Source organism: Podarcis erhardii (genome assembly GCF_964252035.2).
Source record: "Podarcis erhardii genome assembly, chromosome: 6".
NCBI classification, from domain to species: Eukaryota; Metazoa; Chordata; class Lepidosauria; order Squamata; family Lacertidae; genus Podarcis; species Podarcis erhardii.
This window is the reverse complement of record NC_138510.1, coordinates 73,903,095-73,922,924: the sequence shown is the minus strand read 5'-3', so window position 1 is coordinate 73,922,924 and position 19,830 is coordinate 73,903,095. Positions and strand designations below refer to the sequence as shown.

At 42.8% G+C, this 19,830-nt stretch overlaps 1 protein-coding gene and 2 long non-coding RNA genes across 3 annotated transcripts in view; 1 reads left to right on the top strand and 2 right to left on the bottom strand.

Moving 5' to 3' along the window:
• Positions 1-12,140, top strand: part of TGFBR3 (transforming growth factor beta receptor 3) — a 158,537-nt gene extending 146,397 nt beyond the window's left edge. Inside the window, exons 15-17 of the mRNA XM_081865840.1 lie at positions 374-415; positions 3,014-3,121; positions 6,543-12,140. Coding sequence (XP_081721966.1) covers positions 374-415; positions 3,014-3,121; positions 6,543-6,661 — 269 coding nt within the window. The 3' untranslated portion in view covers positions 6,662-12,140. The remainder of the gene's footprint in view (positions 1-373; positions 416-3,013; positions 3,122-6,542) is intronic.
• The window catches only part of LOC309344037, a 196,211-nt gene that overhangs the window by 25,256 nt on the left and 151,125 nt on the right, over positions 1-19,830 (bottom strand). The gene's annotated exons all lie outside the window — the stretch shown is intronic.
• LOC309344005 lies at positions 1,541-3,652 on the bottom strand. Its single transcript, XR_014157518.1, has 2 exons — positions 3,198-3,652; positions 1,541-1,756 (listed from the first exon to the last, which is right to left on the bottom strand). It is a non-coding gene; the product is annotated as an uncharacterized lncRNA (long non-coding RNA).

The following is a 19,830-nucleotide window of genomic DNA, read 5'->3' as shown; positions in this document are numbered from 1 at the left end:
GCCTGTTATGCTTAGAAAGAGCAAGATGCATGAGGCTCCTGCTCCTGCACACAGGAAATGAATAAGATGGTGGTCCCAAATCCATCATCATGTGGAAGGAGATGCCAGAAAAAGGGGATGAAGAGCTGTTGTAGGAGAAAACCAATAGCAACTGGGTGGAGATGCTTTCACACCACCTGCTAAACCAATGTAACACCGCTGTATGCACGTTTTGAGAGGGAACTTGGTTTTCTCCCTGTACACCCTAATCTAGGCTGAATCAGTTCTGACTGGGTTTCATAATATATTGCAGATTCTGCATTGGAATTGCTGATGTAGTGTATAAAATTTGCTGAAGCGAGGATCATTCATCTCTCTCTCTCTTTTTTAACAGATAAACCTCCTTCTTACTCGAAACCTCCTGAAGGATTAGCACGTAAGTTAAACATGCCTCTCTCTTCTCCAGCAATGCACCAGAGCGTTCTGGTGGTAAAGTGTCGAACTGCTAATCAACTGAAATCTTTGACTTCATAAGGCGTTCATTTGCATTTTAAAGGATCTAGAATCAAGTGTAATTACTTGCGTGTCTGTATTATCTATCACCGGAGAGGGATCCCCCTGGTGTTTAGTCCTGAAGCTATTCACAACAGAGGCAGAGCAAGTAGTTTTTATTGAATATAGTACTTCTGCAGAAAGCCATTCTGGAGAGGTAGCAAGAGTGTTAGGTTTGGAACGGAGGACTCGGGTTCAAATCTCCATTCAACCATGAGCTTCACTTTGTGGCATTGGATCACACAGAGTTGTTCTGAAACTAAGGGCCTAACTACTTAATACATTACAGAACTTCTTCCCTCCCGGGAAGTCACTCAGAGAGAGAGATAGAATTTTTAAACAGAGAAGGAGCAGTGACTATGGTATTTTGGGGGGTTTTTTGTTTTTGTTCTTTTACTCCAAAGTGGCATTCCTAAAGAGAGATGAAAGGAGGGAGGGCTGGATTTTGAGGTTCAGTTATGCATATGTAACATGTAGATGGGCCCTTACAAGCTACTCTGGATTCTTTGGGAAATAAATGAGCTATAAATGCAGACAACAAGCAAATACAATCAAGAGTAGTGCAGAAAGGAGCTTATATAACAGGATTCAGCAACTGGCCTGAATCCAGTTCTCCAAGGCAAGGGCATGGAACCTGTCCTTGGACTTCTACTCCCATCAACTACAGCCACCATGGGAAACAGTCAGGGATGATGGGAATTGTAGTCCAACAACATCTGGAAGGCCACAGGTTCCCCATTCCTGCTCTGAGAGGTGCTGCTTTATGCTCAGGTGCGCACGCACACACACATCAGTTTAGATGTGGACATTTGTGGCATTTGAGGGCACAGAATTGTCTGTCTGGCATCTTTGGTGGCACAGAAACTCCTACGTTAGAGTGGCCATCGAGGGAAGCTAGTTGCAAACTTAAAAGCTCTAAGGCCTCTGGTTTCTTGATTCGCTCCAGATGTAGTAGTTAACGTATTTTGTCACTGAGCCCTTAGTCCCTAGAAATAATACATAATAAAACTGAGTCTTAAAAGAAATTAATTAGGATTGCATCATGTACATGTGTCTGTATGAAAGAAGTAAAAGATCAGGATGAGTGGAAGTTGCTGTCGTTTTCCAGCATGTGTTCAAAGCGATGCATTCAGGGACCAGATGCACTCTCGTACAAACTGCCCTGCCTCTCCTGTTGGGAAAGCTCAATATTATGGGCTGGAACTGATTTCCATGATGAAAACATCTGCCAAAAGTGGGGAAAAAACAATTGTTTCTATTTATGCATTTGCTGACTTTCAAGCTGGCACCGCCTCCCAGCTTAACAGCCTTTCCGCTCCCCACCTAATAGACTGAAGATGCTGGGGAGCAAAATTGGCAGGGCACTGGTTTAATTATTTTTATTTTTAAATCCCTCCCTATCCCAAAGGCACATACTTGAAGGATATGAGAATTTAAAAATAAGTCTGCTAACATTAGAAAATAAGTTATTTTAGTCCTACAAACTGAAAACAAGCGGCAGCTAGCAGGAAATGTAGTGGGCCTAAAACGTGAACTGGATTTAGGTGGCTCAGGGCCACATTTTCGGCCGCATCTAACTTCCACGCTTTGTTCCCATGGCTCATACACCGTTGTCATGCTGCCAGATGGGCTGAGTTCTGGAGGTTAGTCTTTCCTTCAAGTTGCAATTGGGTCCAGAAATATTGGTGCACTCTTGAAGTGCAATACAGTGGCTCGTTTCAGCAGGCAGTTGAGGTTGGCAGACAAATCCTATCTGCTCTCAGAGTGGCCTACTAACAGTTTCCCCTGCATTACAGTGATACATACGCTTCAGGTTACAGACTCCGCTAACCCAGAAATAGTACCTCGGGTTAAGAACTTTGCTTCAGGATGAGAATAGAAATCGTGCGGCGGCAGCGAGAGGCCCCATTAGCTAAAGTGGTGCTTCAGGTTAATTACAGTTTCAGGTTAAGAACGGACCTCCCGAACGAATTAAGTTCTTAACCTGAGGTACCACTGTACTGTATTTGGTGCTATTTTTCTGGGGAAAAAGATGGCAGAACTCACCGCGAACACCTCCCTTGTTCTCTTAGAATGGCCATGGAACCCACCTGAGAGGTACCAGAAATGAGTTCCAGAGAGGAGTGGCCGAAAATAAGCCTTGACTCTGTTTATTTATAAAAAATATTTGTATGCCACTATTCAGTTAAGAAAAAGAATAGTTGCTGTTTACCATATATAGGGAGAGGCCCCAAGGCAGGTGGGCATGAAAGGAGGCACAGGGTCTGTTTTTGGCAAAGGAAGGAGGAGGAGAATAAATTTGAGTTCCCAGTTGATGGGCTCATGGGCTACTAACTGCTGAACACTGATAATCAAAATGTGTAGGGAAGCACACTTTTTGTTTAGAATGTGCTCTCTCTCGCTCTCTAATTCCTTTTTTAAAAAAGGATTCTAAATAGAAGTACTTCTTGATTTAATTAATTTGTTTTCTCCATTTTCACAGCTGTCTTCCACGGGCTGGACACTTTGACAGTCGTGGGCATTGCCTTTGCAGCCTTCGTTATTGGTGCGCTGCTGACAGGAGCACTGTGGTTTATCTATTCTCACACAGGTGAGCATGAAAATTCTCGATCTCACACACACACACACAGATTGCATAATAACATAATACGTTGACTGTGGGTCACCTGCTGGTAGCAGCCAAATGGAAGCATGTTGAGTCAGATTGGATCTAGTCTGGCACCTACCAATCATAAATAAACTGCCACAACAAATACCAGCCCAGTAGAGGATAAAAAAAGCTGAGGAGCAGTGGCATAGCCTGGGTTGCCAGTGCCCAGGCCCACACGGAGGAGGGAAATGTATGGAGTACACATGCACATTCAGCTGCCTAAGGCATCCATGTCACCCAGGAGATCACAGCCACAGAGATAAGAAAACAAGAGTCATTCTGTTGTCTGGAGAGGTCACTTCCTGGTTTACACGGAGAAGCCATTTTCAACGGAGCCCAGTGACGGAAGTGTGTATTGAGGAGCACCAGGTGCAGGAATTTTGTACCCCTAACAAATTTTGCACTCAGGCCAACCCCCCCTTCCTCCCCCCCATGCTACGCAACTGGTGGCCTGTAACTATGTTTTTGGTTTGGACAAGGCTAAATAAGAATGAAACTATTTATGTTTGAACTGAATCTGTAAGAGGAACTACTGCAATGTGCTCTACGTGGGGCTACCTTTGAAGGTGACTCAGAAACTACAACTAATCCAGAATGCGGCAGCTAGACTGGTGACTGGGGGCGGCCGCTGAGACCACATAACACCGGTCTTGAAAGACCTACATTGGCTCCCAGTACGTTTCCGAGCACAATTCAAAGTGCTGGTGTTGACCTTTAAAGCCCTAAACGGCCTCGGCCCAGTATACCTGAAGGAGCGTCTCCACCCCCATCATTCTGCCCGGACGCTGAGATCCAGCGCCGAGGGCCTTCTGGCAGTTCCCTCATTGTGAGAAGCAAAGCTACAGGGAACCAGGCAGAGGGCCTTCTCGGTAGCGGCACCTGCCCTGTGGAACGCCCTCCCATCAGATGTCAAAGCGATAAATACCTGACATTCAGAAGACATCTTAAGGCAGGGAAGTTTTAAAACTGTGATATTTTAGTGTATTTTTGGTTTCTATGGAAGCCACCCAGAGTGGTACAAATAATAAATTATTATTATTATTATTATTATTATTATTATTATTATTAAGAGGAATGGGTTTCCATTTGACTTTTCTGTATTGTTTTTATTTTAAGTGTGAGCAGCAGGGAGGAAAGACTTGCAGTTGGGTTTTATTTTAGTTGTGTGCCTTGCGTGATTTGTATATTTTGGATGTTTAACTGTTTTATAAAACTGTAATAAAAATCTAAGTTTAGCAGCGGGAAAGGGTATTAAATCAAAGCAGGTTATGTTGAGCCAAGCATGGCAAGGGAGGGCTTGCTTTGCACTCTGAAAACTGAGGATCTGTTTGAATGAACAGAGGTGACAGAGGGAGACTAAAACGTGTAGCGAACATTCATTGAGAAGCTGTAATTTAAAACAAAGGGGAGAAAAATAATTATAACCATGCCCCAGGTGTCTACCAGTCTATCCAGTTCCTCCTCTTGAGTAGAGTGGCAAAAAAAATATTGGTGGGGTGGCAAAAGAAGTATTGTCAGAAAGCTGAAAAGATCTGGAAGCTAATAAAGAGGGACACCTGCAACTTTCCCCTAGGAGATTCTCTCAAATGCCATCCACCTTCAGAATTGGTTTGGGGCTGTTGTTACAGTAACCGCCAGCAGACCTATCAGCAGTCGATCCCTGTTTGTATGTTTGAAAATTCCAAGCTCCCAATGGCAACCAGGGAATGAGGCATGTGCCAAAGGAAAGAGAGGAAGGCAAAGCTGACAGAGAATAGGGGAAAAGGGACTGGCAAACCCATTCATTCAAATTCGACCCATTCTTCCAGCCACATTTTCCATTTCCCACCAGTTGGTGGGCATCTCACTAGCCGGGGTGTAGATTTACGGCTGCTAGGCTCATTCCGTGTACTGCTCTGAATGGATGGAGGCCGAGGTGCTGCAGTTGGAGGCCGTGGCAAATAATGTTCGTTCCACAAGCAGTGAAAAACTGAGTTCTCTCTCCAACCCCCTTGGAAGAGGAGGAGGAGGATGGAGAAACGATTTAATCTCCAGCAGAGATTGGTGCCACCAAGACAAGAGAGCATAACCCCATACTAGAAAGGGGGAAATGCATCTGTGGAAAGCTATCCGGAGAAAGGAGGAAAGGAAGAGGCGAAAGGGAGGGAGGGGGAAGAAAAAAACGAGACGATATATTTTCGGCATTCAGACTTTGACAGCTGTGCATGCCTTTTCCCCTGAAGACGAAAAGGTATTCATTCTGCACAAAGTTAAAACAAAATGTATACAGATCATATCTGGTGCGCTGTGGTTGCTGCACAGCTCTGTGTAATAGTGGAATGGGTGACAGCAAAACTGTAATAGGACCCAGCAGCTGGGAATATAGGCCAGTTTTGCAGTTTGCAGAGCACTTTCCTGGCAGAGGCTTGCAGGGGCCCTATTAAGGGAATGGAAGCAACTGTATTCTCTGTGTTTAATATGGAAATAGGCTGGCTCCCCCCCCCCCCCCAAGCCGGCACTCAGTGTTCCTAATTTTTAGTGCCGGGAAGCTCCCCACCCCCAGCTTCCCTAAACATGGCTTTTCGCTTACAGAGATGGCTTTTGCAATGTAAGGGGAAGGACCTACAGTTAGATAAAGTACATACAGGATAAAGTGACCCATTCAAGTGAGGAACTTGAGAAAAATCCCAAAATGTGGCATGAACCCAGTAATTTCATAGAGGGCTTTCTGCTAAAAGGCACAGCAGTACATTATGCTACAAAAAAGCATCAGACCAAATTCTAATCTGCATTGCAGGAAATGTAGGTGTTTTTATGGATGCACACCAATAAAACGTAACACATTTAAATAAGTGTTTTGGCATATCCACCTCCCACAAGATCATTCCTAATCTAGTCCCTCAAATAAGTGTTTCACGAGAAAGATGAGGCCCTTCTCATGTCTCCAGTCGGACCCCTGAGATTTTTCCCTATTTCTACTCCTTCCTATCCCATCCCTTCTGGAGGCCTCTTGTGGAAATAAGTCACAGTTTTTCATTTTACTCAATATGGGGGAAAGGGTCACTGCGATATAGTTCTGCAGCAAACTGAACCTAGAAAAGTCTGTATCAGGGAGACTTGTGTTTGCATTGTTGAGCTTTGGGGCAGTCCTATATTCTTAACACAGGGCTGTTGCGAGGACAAAATGGATGCTGTCTTTGAGCTCCTTAAAACAATAGCAGGATATGAATGATATGCACATATGTAAATTAGAATCACAAATTAGTAGATTTGGAAAGAACCTCGAGGGTCATCCAGCCCAACTGTGATGGCAAGAAGATTGTGGAGATGTTCCTTGTAAGACCAAACTCTTTCTCCCTCCCCTCCTGTTTGTTTCCTCCAGGAGAACCGGCAGCAAGACAGCCGGTCCCCACATCCCCGCCGGTCTCTGAAAACAGCAGCGCAGCTCATAGTATCGGCAGCACACAAAGCACCCCCTGTTCCAGCAGCAGCGCAGCCTAACCCAGGGGACGTGATGCAAGGCCCCGGAACCACGTAGGGGAGCAGAGGTTCAAAAGGAGCTGTTTGTTGCCGTTCGCTTCGAAAGGATTGGTTTGGATTCTTTGGCAGAACGAGGAAGGATTTCCTTCGTGGTCCTCGAACTTCTTGCAGCATGCTCTAGGCTCCCACACGACAAAGCTACTATTTGCAGGCAGCTGTGGATTGCGCAGAAAACATCCGCAGGCTCTCACGTGAGACACTAGCTGGTTCCCCCGCCGTAAACGCTGCATTGTCTTTACAGAATCATAAGCACTAGGTTCCGCAAACGTCAAGGAGACACGAGGTGTGTCTGTAAAGGGATTTCAGTCTCATAAGCTGGGGGGAACGGTTTTGTTTTCCGTCTCCTTTGATCCGGGGATTCCACCTCACCAGAACGAGAAAGCTTCCAGCGCAGAGGATTACCCGTTGCCATTATCGCAATATATACATCTAGATTGTTTCTGTGGTTTTTGAGCTTAACTCAGTGCTGTGTTTGGCCCACCATTATCTTGTCCGCCACATCAGGGATTTGCCTGTGCCATCCTTTAGCAAACAGAAACTAATGTTTCCATACATAACATGGCGTGTGGGACGTGTGTTGATTTGATATTCCTGATGACTTCCGTATACGTCTGTTTATCCATCCCAAAGCCTGCTTGGAAGCATAATGCAACACTTAGTGCCATTTCAGTTTCTTAATTTATTTTTTATTAATTGGAGCTACCAACCTTTGCACAGGACTTAACCCAAAAGTCTTTTACAGTACAGTGTCTGCCACCTGCTACAAGTAGGCCAGCAATTTGCATACAATTTGCATGCAAAGCCACATGGTGCCAATGTGCACGTGCAGCTCCTGCACATACAACAGCTTCTCTTTTCACTACTTCCTATGAGCATTTCCATTGTGTGTGCAGAACCTTCCCTGAAATTATGGTGAATGAGGGGTACCTGTATATGCCCCCAAGTGCTGCGTCCATACTGAAAAACCCATGGGGCTGTAACTTGGGGTTATTGCATGTAATAGTAAAACCACATGTGAATGGTGAGCACTTGTGTGCTCCAAGGTGGGGTTGGTTATGGACCAGTTTTGAACCTTTGGCCCCTGGATATACTTCTGCAAATGTGGTCATTGCCAAAATTCAGGAAAATATAGATAAACATAGTCCTATTTGCTGTAGGACTAACCCTTTTGGGGTTTTTTGATTCACAGTGATCTAGAAGCACATTTTTAGACCTGCCAATGAGTGCAAGTGTTTCTAGTTGTGATGTGGAAACAACTACAGCTCTGTGTTTTGGGACTGGTCCACAAAATATACATAGATATCATTGTCTTTTTTGCTGTATATAATCTACAATTAGCTTACTGTTATCGAAAATTCTTAGGTCAGAACTTCATTCTTTGCTTCTTCTAAGTTTTCCAAAATTTTGTGGTGATTTTTTTTTTTAAGCGTCGAGAGGAGAAAACTATCGAGCTAATTGTTCTGTATGACTCACCATGAATAGGAATGGAAGGGTTCCTTAAAAGCCCCTTTATGGTTTGTATCCAGTTGCTTGTTAGTCATCACAACGTTGCAATTGGATATCTCCCAAAGTAGCATTTGGAATGCAAAAAAGAGCAAGTCGGTACTAATTTTCATAATATTTTTTATAACTCTCGCCTCCCGCTAGCCTTAAAGTACCTCCCAAATGAAAACCAAAGGTTGCAATTTGAAACTGTAGGAATATTGAGTTGTCATTTTGTGAGCTGAAACAGAGTCTCCTGAATCTTCCTCCTTGAAAACAAAGTAAGAGATATTCTCCCTTTGCAAACAGTTCATATAACCTTCAATGAATATGGCTTTTTTGTTTTGTTTGGCCTTGCTGTAGCAGGAAGCACAGCGGGGCTTTGCTGAAGCAGGTCAGATCTCTCCCCTCGCTTCCGGGGCCCATCTGAGAGGTGGCGGAACGCCATTGTGGCACGTTCCAGCTGGGGCGAAAGCCCTGCCTAGATATAACACAGGGCCATTTCCTCTGTTGCCCTTAACCCGAACCACCCTTTTAGCCTATTGGGTTTTACACTGGCAAAGGTGACAAAACTTCACAGGGGCTGGTGAACCGACAGATAAAAAGGCTCTTGGCCTTTTTGGAATATATCAAAAATAAATAAATTTGAACTTACATAATTCACATTCTCAAAAGTGTTTGCGGGGTTGGATTAGTGGGAGGTATCTGGATAAGCAATATGCTACCTGTGTATTTAAAAAGAATGCGCTTTGCCTAACCTTCAGCTGAATGTATTAGATAATCATATTCTATGTATGAAAACCTTTAAAATGTCTTCAAAGAAGACTAGAGTCTTTTAAGTCCATCATAGCTATATTTTACTACATTAAATGTGGGCATAAATATAAATATATATATATTTAAATATAAGTGGCTTTATATAAGATGTTTAATTTCAGTTACTGTGAATTCTACGGTTTTATACGCTCTTTCTCTGCCCTCTTCTAACCCTTCTCCCCCCCCTCCCCCCCAGATTTTATTAAAACCAGAGATATTATCGGAAGTATTATAAACTTGGTTGTTGGAATGAAAGGTTACATTTTTGTGTAAAATAATTAAATGTATATTTTTGAGAGAAAGAGATGCTGCATTATCAATATTTCTATCAAAATTGACTCTGAAAACCTGGATCTATATTTACAGACATACAAAACCAAAACAGGCAATATTTACAAGCAGAGAAATGACATTTTTCTAGGCTTATGTTCGAGATTATAATTAATTCATTGACCGCAATGCACTTAATTGTGAATGCTTCAGAATGCTCACTTTATTATATACTGATTTTTTTTTATTATTATACTTACTTAAATGGAAAGTTATGGAGCTAATGGAAAATTCCTGTTGGTTAATTGACAGTAGAGCAAATGCCAGATGCAAATGATATCCCTAAAAAATTTATGCTGTCTACGCAGCCAGAGATATGCATGCACTAGGATGCATAAAGCACAGCTCTGGTTCCCATGGGCTGCTCCATTAGACTGGAGGAGCAAAAGGCATGTGTGCATTTCATGCGTGGTTTGGATCCATTCCTGGAAAATAAAAGGAAGTTCTTGTGAATGAGAGAATTCCATACCTGCATTGCACCTCTGTGCTCATCACTGGTAAAGGGTGTAAACCACAAAGCCATTTGGTCCAAAGTATTGCTGTTGTTTTCCAGAGTGAGCTGTCAAGTCCTTATATTAGCAACAGTGGAGGGCCGAGTAAAGCTTTTGTAATAAACCAGGCATGTACTGAGAAAGGGAATTTATGAACAGATACCTTTGCCATAAGAGAGAACAATGGTTTCTTCCAGTGCCATTGAAATCTTTTTTTATGCTACAGATGTAAGCTCTATGTTTTGAAGTCCTTTATTATTTCCTGCTTGCTTCTTTTCATGTTTGATGTTGTCTGCTATTTCATTTCATGTTGTATAGTAGTGTTTTTGAGAACTTTGCATTAAACCAGGCACCCCCAAACTTGGCCCTCCAGCTGTTTTGGGACTACAACTCCCATCATCCCTGACCACTGGTTCTGTTAGCTAGGGATGATGGGAGTTGTAGTCCCAAAACAGCTGGCAGGCCAAGTTTGGGGGTGCCTGTGTTAAACTGTGCAAGTGGCCAGCCTACACCTCGGTGTGTTCAGTGTGTCCGAAAGGAAATTTCTTCCATTTTGAGTTTCACATTTCAGAATGATTTGGGAAGTTCAAGCATATCATAGCTTCTGGGTCACCTCTAACTACAGGGTTTAGAATTCGAAGTAATTATGAGGTTAGTGAGGCAGGACTTTCCTTTGCAGAAGCCATACTGATTCTTCTTTGACAAAGCTTGTTCTTCAGTATATCCAACAAACTTAATGTTAATATCATCTTCTAACAGTTTACTTGTCTAGGGAGACAGGTCTCCGATTTCCTGGTTTCTCCCTCCCTGTTTCCTTTTTTAAATTGCTCTTGCATCGGCTACCTTCCAGTTTTGAAGGCTGGTTTTAATAGGCTGCATATTTTTGTTGAAAGTGCGGACATTTCACATTTGAATTCTTCACAGACTATCAGGTGAATGCCCGGCCAACTTGTTAATTTGGAATTTGTCAGATAGCTTTAAGACATCAGCTTTTGTTACCACCATTTGCCATTGATTGCTCTTCAGGCACCCTCGATAAAAAGCAAGGCATGTCCCTCACAACACTTACCTGACCGACACAGATAGAAAGAATTCATCCTGTTTTTCATCTCCTCCTCCTTTCATACCCTATGACATACATAACTCATTTCCTGTTTCAGATACATTAACAAATCAAGATATTGGATTTTTTTTATGCTATAGCAATTAGCTCCTCATATCCCTTGTTTGCTTGCCTTATCATCAACTTGCCTTTGCACAATGCTTGCCAGTCCCACTTAAGCTACTAAAATTGGGAAGGCAGAATTACGGTTTCAGGAGAAATGATTTCTCACTTGTCAAGCTGTTTCTCCTCCCAGAACCTGCATACACACCAGAGTACTTTCCTTGTTTTGCCCTTACAGTATCTAATCACTCACGTTTGACTTTCCAGACATCTTTGCATTGAACAGCTGTTACTTTAAGGTTGCGTAAAGTCAACATGTCACGCATTGTGTAGGGTTGACACAGAGGGTGGATCTAGACGCAGGTTTAAAATGCTATAGATAAGTAGAAAATTAAATTGTTACAAGAGAAGAAGAAAAGTCCATGTAAAAATCCATATAAACTCATTTTTTGCTCTCTGGCACCATCTGGTGTTGGATGTTTATAACGCATTCAAAACGTATTATTGTGACGAATGTAGCCGAGTCCAGAGTTCTGTGTATTACTTCGAAAGAGGATTGTATGGTGATTCCCCCTCCAAAAAGAAATGTTTATGATGATGTGTTCTTGTCTTTTCTATGTGCATCTACCTCATGCTTCAAAAGAAGACCCTACTGCTGATTGTAAGTGCAATCCAACAGGTATGGCAGCTTGGCACCCACCATGCATTCCAATGGGATGGGATTCCAATGGTATTCCTTTGGAATGAATGGAGGAGCCACAGCAGCCGCCTGTCTCGGTTCGCACAATGTGTGAGAATAAGTGTAGATTTGTTTTAATGAGGCAACTCTTGTCCCATTTTGTTCATTTGTCCTGGGGTGTTCATGAAGCAACTGAATCGCTATCCGGACTCTGCCATTTCCAAAACACAGTACGCTTTACCTTTTTTTATATATACAAGGATATAACTTTTTTTAACTGAGCGGGAGAAATATACCTGCTAAATCCCTGTGGCCAGTATGAGCACCCCATTGTCTTTGTTTCTGTAGTTTGTGTGCATCTCCAAATAAATAAATAAAAAAATCTATAACTGATAAGTTGTACAGTTTTGATAATGCCCATACCATGTTACCTTGGATCTTCTCTGCTTAATAAAGGTATAACAATTATTAATAAAATGTGGTTTGTGTGTGTGTGTTCCCCCCCCCCCCCAAACAACAACTGTTTTGAGCTCTGGCTTACTGAAAGAGGGCTATCAAATCATATGTTTTGCTTGAATGTTAATAATGGATTTGAACACTCCATAATGTGTTGGAATAGCAGGGGATAGCGAGTGGCACCATCTTCCCCTTAGTGAGTTGTGTTGAACTCCTTCTAGACCCAAAAGGGAGTTTTAATTAAGCATATCTTAGCACTGTATGGTTAAAGACCACAGCAGCATCCCTTTACATTCCCAACAGTTTTTTCTATTACTTTTTTTAAAAAATCATTACAGTGGTACCTCGGGTTACATACGCTTCAGGTTACAGACTCCACTAACCCAGAAATAGTGCCTCGAGTTAAGAACTTTGCTTCAGGATGAGAACAGAAATTGTGCAGCAGCGGCGCGGCAGCAGCAGGAGGCCCCATTAGCTAAAGTGGTGCTTCAGGTTAAGAACAGTTTCAGGTTAAGAACGGACCTCCGGAACGAATTAAGTACTTAACCCGAGGTACCACTGTACAGTGCTTTCGTCTAATACTTCTGAAGCCCACAAGGGTGTCTTCATTCATGTCAAGCCAACGAGAAACCATTTGTGCAGAAACTCCTTAGGCACATCAAAACACGAACCTAACTAGTCATCGGGAGCCTCGTGTGAAAGGCAGAGTCACTTCTGTGATTGGCTGCCATTACAGAATAATAATAATAATGATAACAACAACAACAACAATGATTTATTTGTTTGCTTGTTTGTTTGTTTGTTTGTTTCTGGTTGGGTTTCCCCAGCCACTCTGGGCGGCTTCCAGCAAAATATTAAAATACAATAGTCCTTAGATATTAAAAGCTTCCCTAAACCGAAGCTTCCTGTTTGAAGGAGAAGGTTGTATTAGGGTTGCAGTATTTCAAAAAGTAAAAAAAAAAAACCCAGGACACCCCCCGAAAAGATAATTGTTAGAGCTTTTGGGGTGCTGGGCATTCAAGTACAGCCCAGGCAACGTCAGTTTAGATGGCACTGGGACAATCTTGTGAGATCACGTTCCGCTAGCCACATGTTGCATTTAGAGTCACTCTTAAGTTGCGCTGATTTCGACACAGCTTGCTTCCACATTTCGGCTCTGCGTTTAAAATGTTTAATCTAGGGCTCTTAGCAATGTTGCTTTCATGCCACCACCCCGATGAATCATGGAAGTTGTTTCATAATAAGTCACAGACCATTGTTTGTGTAGAGTTATAGCTCACAGAGGCACAGAAGATATATATGAAATAAGCATGGGAGGCAAAGGATCTATTTTTTTCCTTATTAGAACATAGTTTTCTTCTCCAAGTTGGAGATAAAACACAAAGCCTGTCCTTCAATTATCTTGAAGACTTACTCATTTACGCTTTTAAGAAAGGTTGTGTCGTGCATTTAAGGAGAAAAAAATATTTTAACAACCAGCTAGTTTTGTTAATTGCGTGACTCAAAATGTTATAAATTGAAACCTCAGTATATTGCGAAAAGAACGTAATTTTTAAAAGTGTCGTTTCCTGCCAGACACTTGTGAATGAAACCAACATTTTGGATAACAAAGACTATTAACTTAGTGTCAGTTGTGAGAGGAATATAGACCAGACTCTTTTCACTCTAAACAAATATATATATATAGCAGCACAGCCAAGACCAAGGCAACATACGAGGCCAATGCTTTTTTCTGATAAAACTCTAGAACAAGTCATTCCGTAGTTGTACAGCTGAAATTTATGGGGACTGCTTGCTGCCTTTGTTTTTGTTCTTTATTCCCAGTGCCTTAACCTCAGAGCAGACCTTCTGAACTTATGTGCCTTTACGTGGGTTGCATAGTGCGCCCACGAGCAGAAACCAAATTACGTCACCCACCTGCCTAAAAAGGTCAGAGCTTACATTTCTCTTTCATGGATTTTCTCATTTACTGGAAAGCATAATGGAAATCTTTGCAGCCAGTGTGGAAAAGGAGTTTAAGCCGAAGCAACATTTTTTCTCCTGTGATGCCACAAACAAATGATTTTTGCATCTTGCCCGCCTCTCATTTTGTCCACTGAGTCATTTACTTATCACTTCGAACTACGCTGGAAAACAAACGCTTAGCAGAAGGTTGGGAAAGCCTGTGAATTGAGTTGCCATGTGATCGTTCTTATAACTATCAAGTTCTCTGAGTATTTATATCTGAATCTTAGAGGGGGAAATTTGGATGTAGTTCTGTTTTCTTTTATAAACCCTTTTGCTGGTTGCTTGTTTTCCATTATAGATTGACAACACGGTTCCAGTGACTAAGCCACACACTCCACTTTAAAAATATTGTTGAAACAAATACAGGATTCTATTTCATTAAAAAGAATAATGGATATTTTTCAGGGCGGCGGGGGGGAACCACTCCTAATTGCTAGGCCCTCAGGATTCCTGAATGGTTAGGAGCTGCCAGTCACACACTACGGAACTGCAATACAGTGGTGCCCCGCAAGACGAACGCCTCGCAAGACGGAAAACCCGCTAGACGAAAGGGTTTTCTGTTTTGGAGGTGCTTCGCAAAACAAATTTCCCTATGGGGTTGCTTCGCAAGACATTTCGTCTTGCGAGTTCCTGCAGGTTTTTCTCCCTTTCCCCCCCTTTTCCTAAGCCGCTAAGCCGCTTATCAGCTGATCCGCTGATAAGCCGCTTATCAGCTGATCCGCTAAAAGCCGCTAAACCGCTAATAGCGCTAATCCGCTAAGCTGTCAATGGGCTTGCTTCGCAAGACGAAATAACTGCTATACGAAGAGCCTCACGGAACAGATTAATTTCGTCTTGCGAGGCACCACTGTATAGGCCATCCCTTCAACATTTCTCCGATGAAAATAGGGGTGTCCTAAGGAAAAGTGGAACATTCTGAGATCAAATAAGAAACCGGGATGGCTTCTGTAAATCCAGCACTGTCTCTGTAAAATAGGGACACTCATATCCTCCAGCATTTCTTTGATGAAAATAGGGGCGTCCCATTCCATAATGATAATTTTACTATTTATGCCCCACACATCCGACTGGGTTGCCCCAGTCACTCTGGGCAGCTTCCAACATACATAAATACATAATAAAACATTAAAAATGAAAATATATTTCCTAAACAGGCTTGCCTTCAGACGGCTCAGGGGTCAGATAACGCCAAGATTTCTCCAATGAAAATAGGGATATCCTAAGGAAAAGTGGGACATTCTGGGATCAAATCAGAAACCAGGACAGCTTCTCTAGATCAGGGACATCCCTGGAAAATAGGGACACTTGGAGGGTCTGGAAGAGTCTAGGCCTTCATAAAACCATATTTTCTATAGTCTGCAATTTTCAGCATTCCAGGTGGAATCTTGTTGAAGCTTACTCGGGAGTAAATCTACAGGTCAAAACTTCTCGAAAGGGTTTGCACAGAACCAAGAAGAATGTTGGGTGGCAAAAAGCCTCGGGGGGGGGGGGTGAGGAAACCAGAGGGTCTTGGTTGATCTTATGGAAATGCAGTCTTTTAATGATCCTGTGACCAAATCAAATTCAAAACCTGACCTCAGATAGACAATTGCTACACATGGCACATGACAAACAATTTGCTTTTACTGGAATGGATGCTGATTCTCCCTTTGGTCACAAAGTCACAATACTTCTTCGGATTCCTTTGTATTCAAATAATATATTCACCTACCTTTTATGCCCTTTACAAATAAATGTGTTGAGGTGTTTGTGTGTGTATGCAAAGCCAGAAAATCAAGACAATAGTTCCTTGGAGAGGGCTGTCGATTCCAGGGGGCAACTCATGGGGTTGCCACATTTCAAAAAGTAAAAACCAGGAGCTTTATTTGAGCTTTCTTTTTAGGAAGCCACCAAAATTGCTTTTTTAAGACAACCTGCAAAGTTTTTGAGCTCCCCCCCCCCTTACCGGTTAATGTCTGGACATATGGCAGCCCTATTAAAGGCAATCTAAGTGAGAGTAAGTACTTGGTGAAGGAAAGAGTGACATGGGCTTTCTATTGGCAGGGGGTGGAATGGGTTGGCACCCTGACAGTTCATGCCTACCAGAAAAGATGTTCGGAGGCAGCGATTTCCATCCCTTCCTGTGTTCATCTCAAACTACTTCTGTTCTGCTGGAAGGGACATGGGTGGTGCTGTGGTCTAAACCACTGAGCCTCTTGGGCTTGCCGATCAGAAGGTTGGCGGTTCAAATCCATGCAATGGGGTGAGCTCCCGGTGTTCTGTTCCAGCTCCTACCAACCCAGCAGTTTGAAAGCACACCAGCGCAAGTAGAGAAATAGGTTCAGCTGTGACAGGAAGGTAAAAGGCATTTCTGTGTGCTCTGGCACTCGTCACGGTGTCCCGTTGCACCAGAAGCGGTTTAGTCATGCTGGCCACATGACCTGGAAAGCTGTCTGTGGACAAACACCAGCTCCCTTGGCCTGAAAGCGAGATGAGCACTGCAACCCCATAGTAGCCTTTGACTGGACTTAACCGTCCAGGGGTCCTTTACCTTTATTTTATTTATTTTTTTACCTTATTCTGCTGGAGTTCGGCTTCTGCTAAAACCCACATTCTTGGTCTTGCTCTTGTCTGTGGCTAAAAGCAATCTAATTCCAACAGGAGGGAAATGTAAAAAAAAACCAAAGTTGAAAATAATTCCATCCTTTACATAGCATTTCTGGATAAAAACAAAAAACCACCAAGAAAGAATATTGTTTGTATTCACATGTGTGGCTTTCAGTTTTTTGACATTGGATGTGAATGGAAATTGCAGCAATTTGAAGGACTAAGTAAAAATAGACTGTTAATGGATGAAAGGAGGAAAGGTAAAGTTACATTATATTAAGATAGATTATAGGATAAAAATTGGGAAGGATGGAAAGGATTTGCTGAAATAGCTAACCGAACTAGAATACAAAAAAGGGAGGTGCGAGGAGGTCAAGGAAACAAGCAAATGAAAGATAAGTTATGGGAAGGTTCGTTGTGTTGTTTTTTTAAAAATTGTTTCTATTTTCCTATTTTTCTGTTTTTTATAATTATTATTTTTTCTTTTTGCTAATCTCTCTTTTTCTTATTGTGACGTGTTGTTAAGTTTGTTTTTAACTTGGTGTGTTTTTTTCTTTTTCTTTTTGTAACCTTTAAAACTTTAATAAATATTATTTAAAAAAAACAAAAACAAATTGCAGCAATTTGTGCTCCCTCTTCCATTCTTTGTCATCGTCCCTGTCACCTCTGATACTCTGCAGGATGTTCCCGAGCAGAGAATTCTTGGTAGACAGAGTTCTCCAAATGTAGGAAGCTTGAAAACTACTGCTCCATCTGTCTTTAGCTGGTAGGTCAGGACTCAGTATTGGGCCACAGCCTGGCCCTTAAGTAGATTGCATCAGCAGCACAGAAATACATTTAAAACATAAAACAGTTGGCAACTTCTTGAGGACAACCCCATGGTCCAATGGAACTTAAATACGTCTTGCTTAAAATCAATGCACAGCTGCTACGGTTAGTAGTCTGTTCCTGATTCCACCACTGAGTTAAGTGGAAAGGCAAGGGAACAAACTGTTCACTGCTCATCTGGATTTTGGGGTCTGCCTTAAAAAGCTCAAGAACTTTCTGAACCAGTAGAATAAAACCGGATTTTCTAATGGCGTTAGTATATAGAGGAAACATTTAACCAATAGTCATCTTTATACAAACATTCAAGTGCAGCTGTTTAATGAGGTCTTTAAAGTTATGGCAAGGAAATCTTTAAAACGCATACTGAGGAAGTTGTGGAAATGCAGGGAAATAGGAGAATTAAGGTCCTTGAGGTGCTGCATTAAGGGAATACATCAGAATACTGCAGGTAAATTCCAGGATAGCAGCCCAAGCCTACGGCGTCATTAATTACAAACCCCCAAATCTGGGATCCCCTCAAAACTGGTGCCAATTTTTTACAACCGTTTTGCAGTGTTTCGCAGCAAAAAACCTGTGTTTTGCAGTGCCCCCCCCAATGGAGAAATGGATGCTCAAACCCAGGGGATCACAGGATGACCCAAAACCCAACGTCGTCTGATTCACTCCAAAACGGTGCCAAACGTCGGCAAAAATCTTGCAGCAGCTTTTTGCTGCTAAAAACCAGCTTTCTGCAGCAGCCCCAAAACAAAGTCCTTGACACCCTAACCAGAGTAACAGGGTCATGCTAAACCCGACGTTGTTTTCGCTGCGAAAGGCTGCTGAAAGACTTTTGCCAACATTCGGTGGGTTAGAGGGTCAAGGGCTCATTTTGTGAGGAGCCATAAAACGTGCGCTTTTCACCGCCAAACGTTGGGGGGGGGGGCTTTTGATGGTGCTTTGCGCCATTTTGACCCCACAGTTAAGGCCCTGAAGGTTCATTTTTTGAGCTGCAGTGAAACATAGGGTTTTCTCAGCAAAACATTGCAGGGGGGCTTTTGCTGATGTTTTAAACCACTTTGGAGTGAATCGGATGACGTCAGGATTTTGCCGAAACCGTGAACCCGCAGGTTAGGGATCGAAGGCTCTTTTTTCGGGCCACAGAGATATGTGGGGTTTTCACTGACAAACATTGCAGGCGGCCTGTTGCTGGCATTTGGAGCCTCTTTGGAATGAATCAGATGACATTTGGTTTTCGGCATGCAGCAACGACAGTGTGCCCTAGAAGTGGACTCTGGGCCTGAACGATTAAGTCCCAACATCCACAGCATCCACAAACACACACACACACACACATTCACACACTCACACACTCCCAATCGCCCTGGGTTTTGTTGACAGACTGCTCATTCAGGAAACACAATGGCCTTCTTCATTTGAGCTCCAGATGCACTTTAGGGAACCAGACGTTCCTACTGGGTTTGGAATTCTGTTTTGCTGGCAGCACCTGTGCACAACGCATCATTCCTAACTCATTTGCCATCTATTTTGAATCAACGTCTCATATTGGGGAAGCCAGCTTCCAAATGTTAAAAGCATTTACTTTCTGTCCTCCCGGTGCACAGACCATCCTCTCCTATTCCTCCATCTGCTGGGCTTCTTCTTTTTCTCTCTGCATTTTGTATTTCAAGAAAACCTAGGAAGGATTACAGATCATCACAGCTGGAGATTATTTCAGACATACCCTGGTAGTCTGCTGGCTCTCTCCTTCTCCTTCTCCTTCTCCTTCTCCTTCTCCTTCTCCTTCTCCTTCTCCTTCTCCTTCTCCTTCTCCTTCTCCTTCTCCTTCTCCTTCTCCTTCTCCCATCCAGTTCCTCCCTAGATAGCATGGTGCCATAGTTTAGTACCATCCAGAAGTTACATCTAGAGGGTGGGTTGGTGGTGAGTCCTTCTCAGGGGTGCCGACAGAGCTGTAGTTTGAGGAGCGAATCCTAAGTTTGGAGAAGGGGAGAGTGAGGAAAGAGGCACAATGCTCTATACAGCTTGGAACCAGAATGCTTACAGGATAATTTCACCTCTTCTGCACCTCACCAGTCACAACACTCTGCAGAAGAGGACCTCTTCTAAATAGCATCTCATCAGGAGGTCTATTCCATACAATGTAGGAATCAGGCCTTTAGGGTGGTGGCTTCTGCCTTTTGAAATGGTCCTTTACGTATCAGGCAGGGGATAATTCTATTATCTTTTTGACCCTTATTGAAGACTTTCTCCCCTTTTCAACAAGCCTTTACCCTTATCCCAGTCTGTTTCTAAA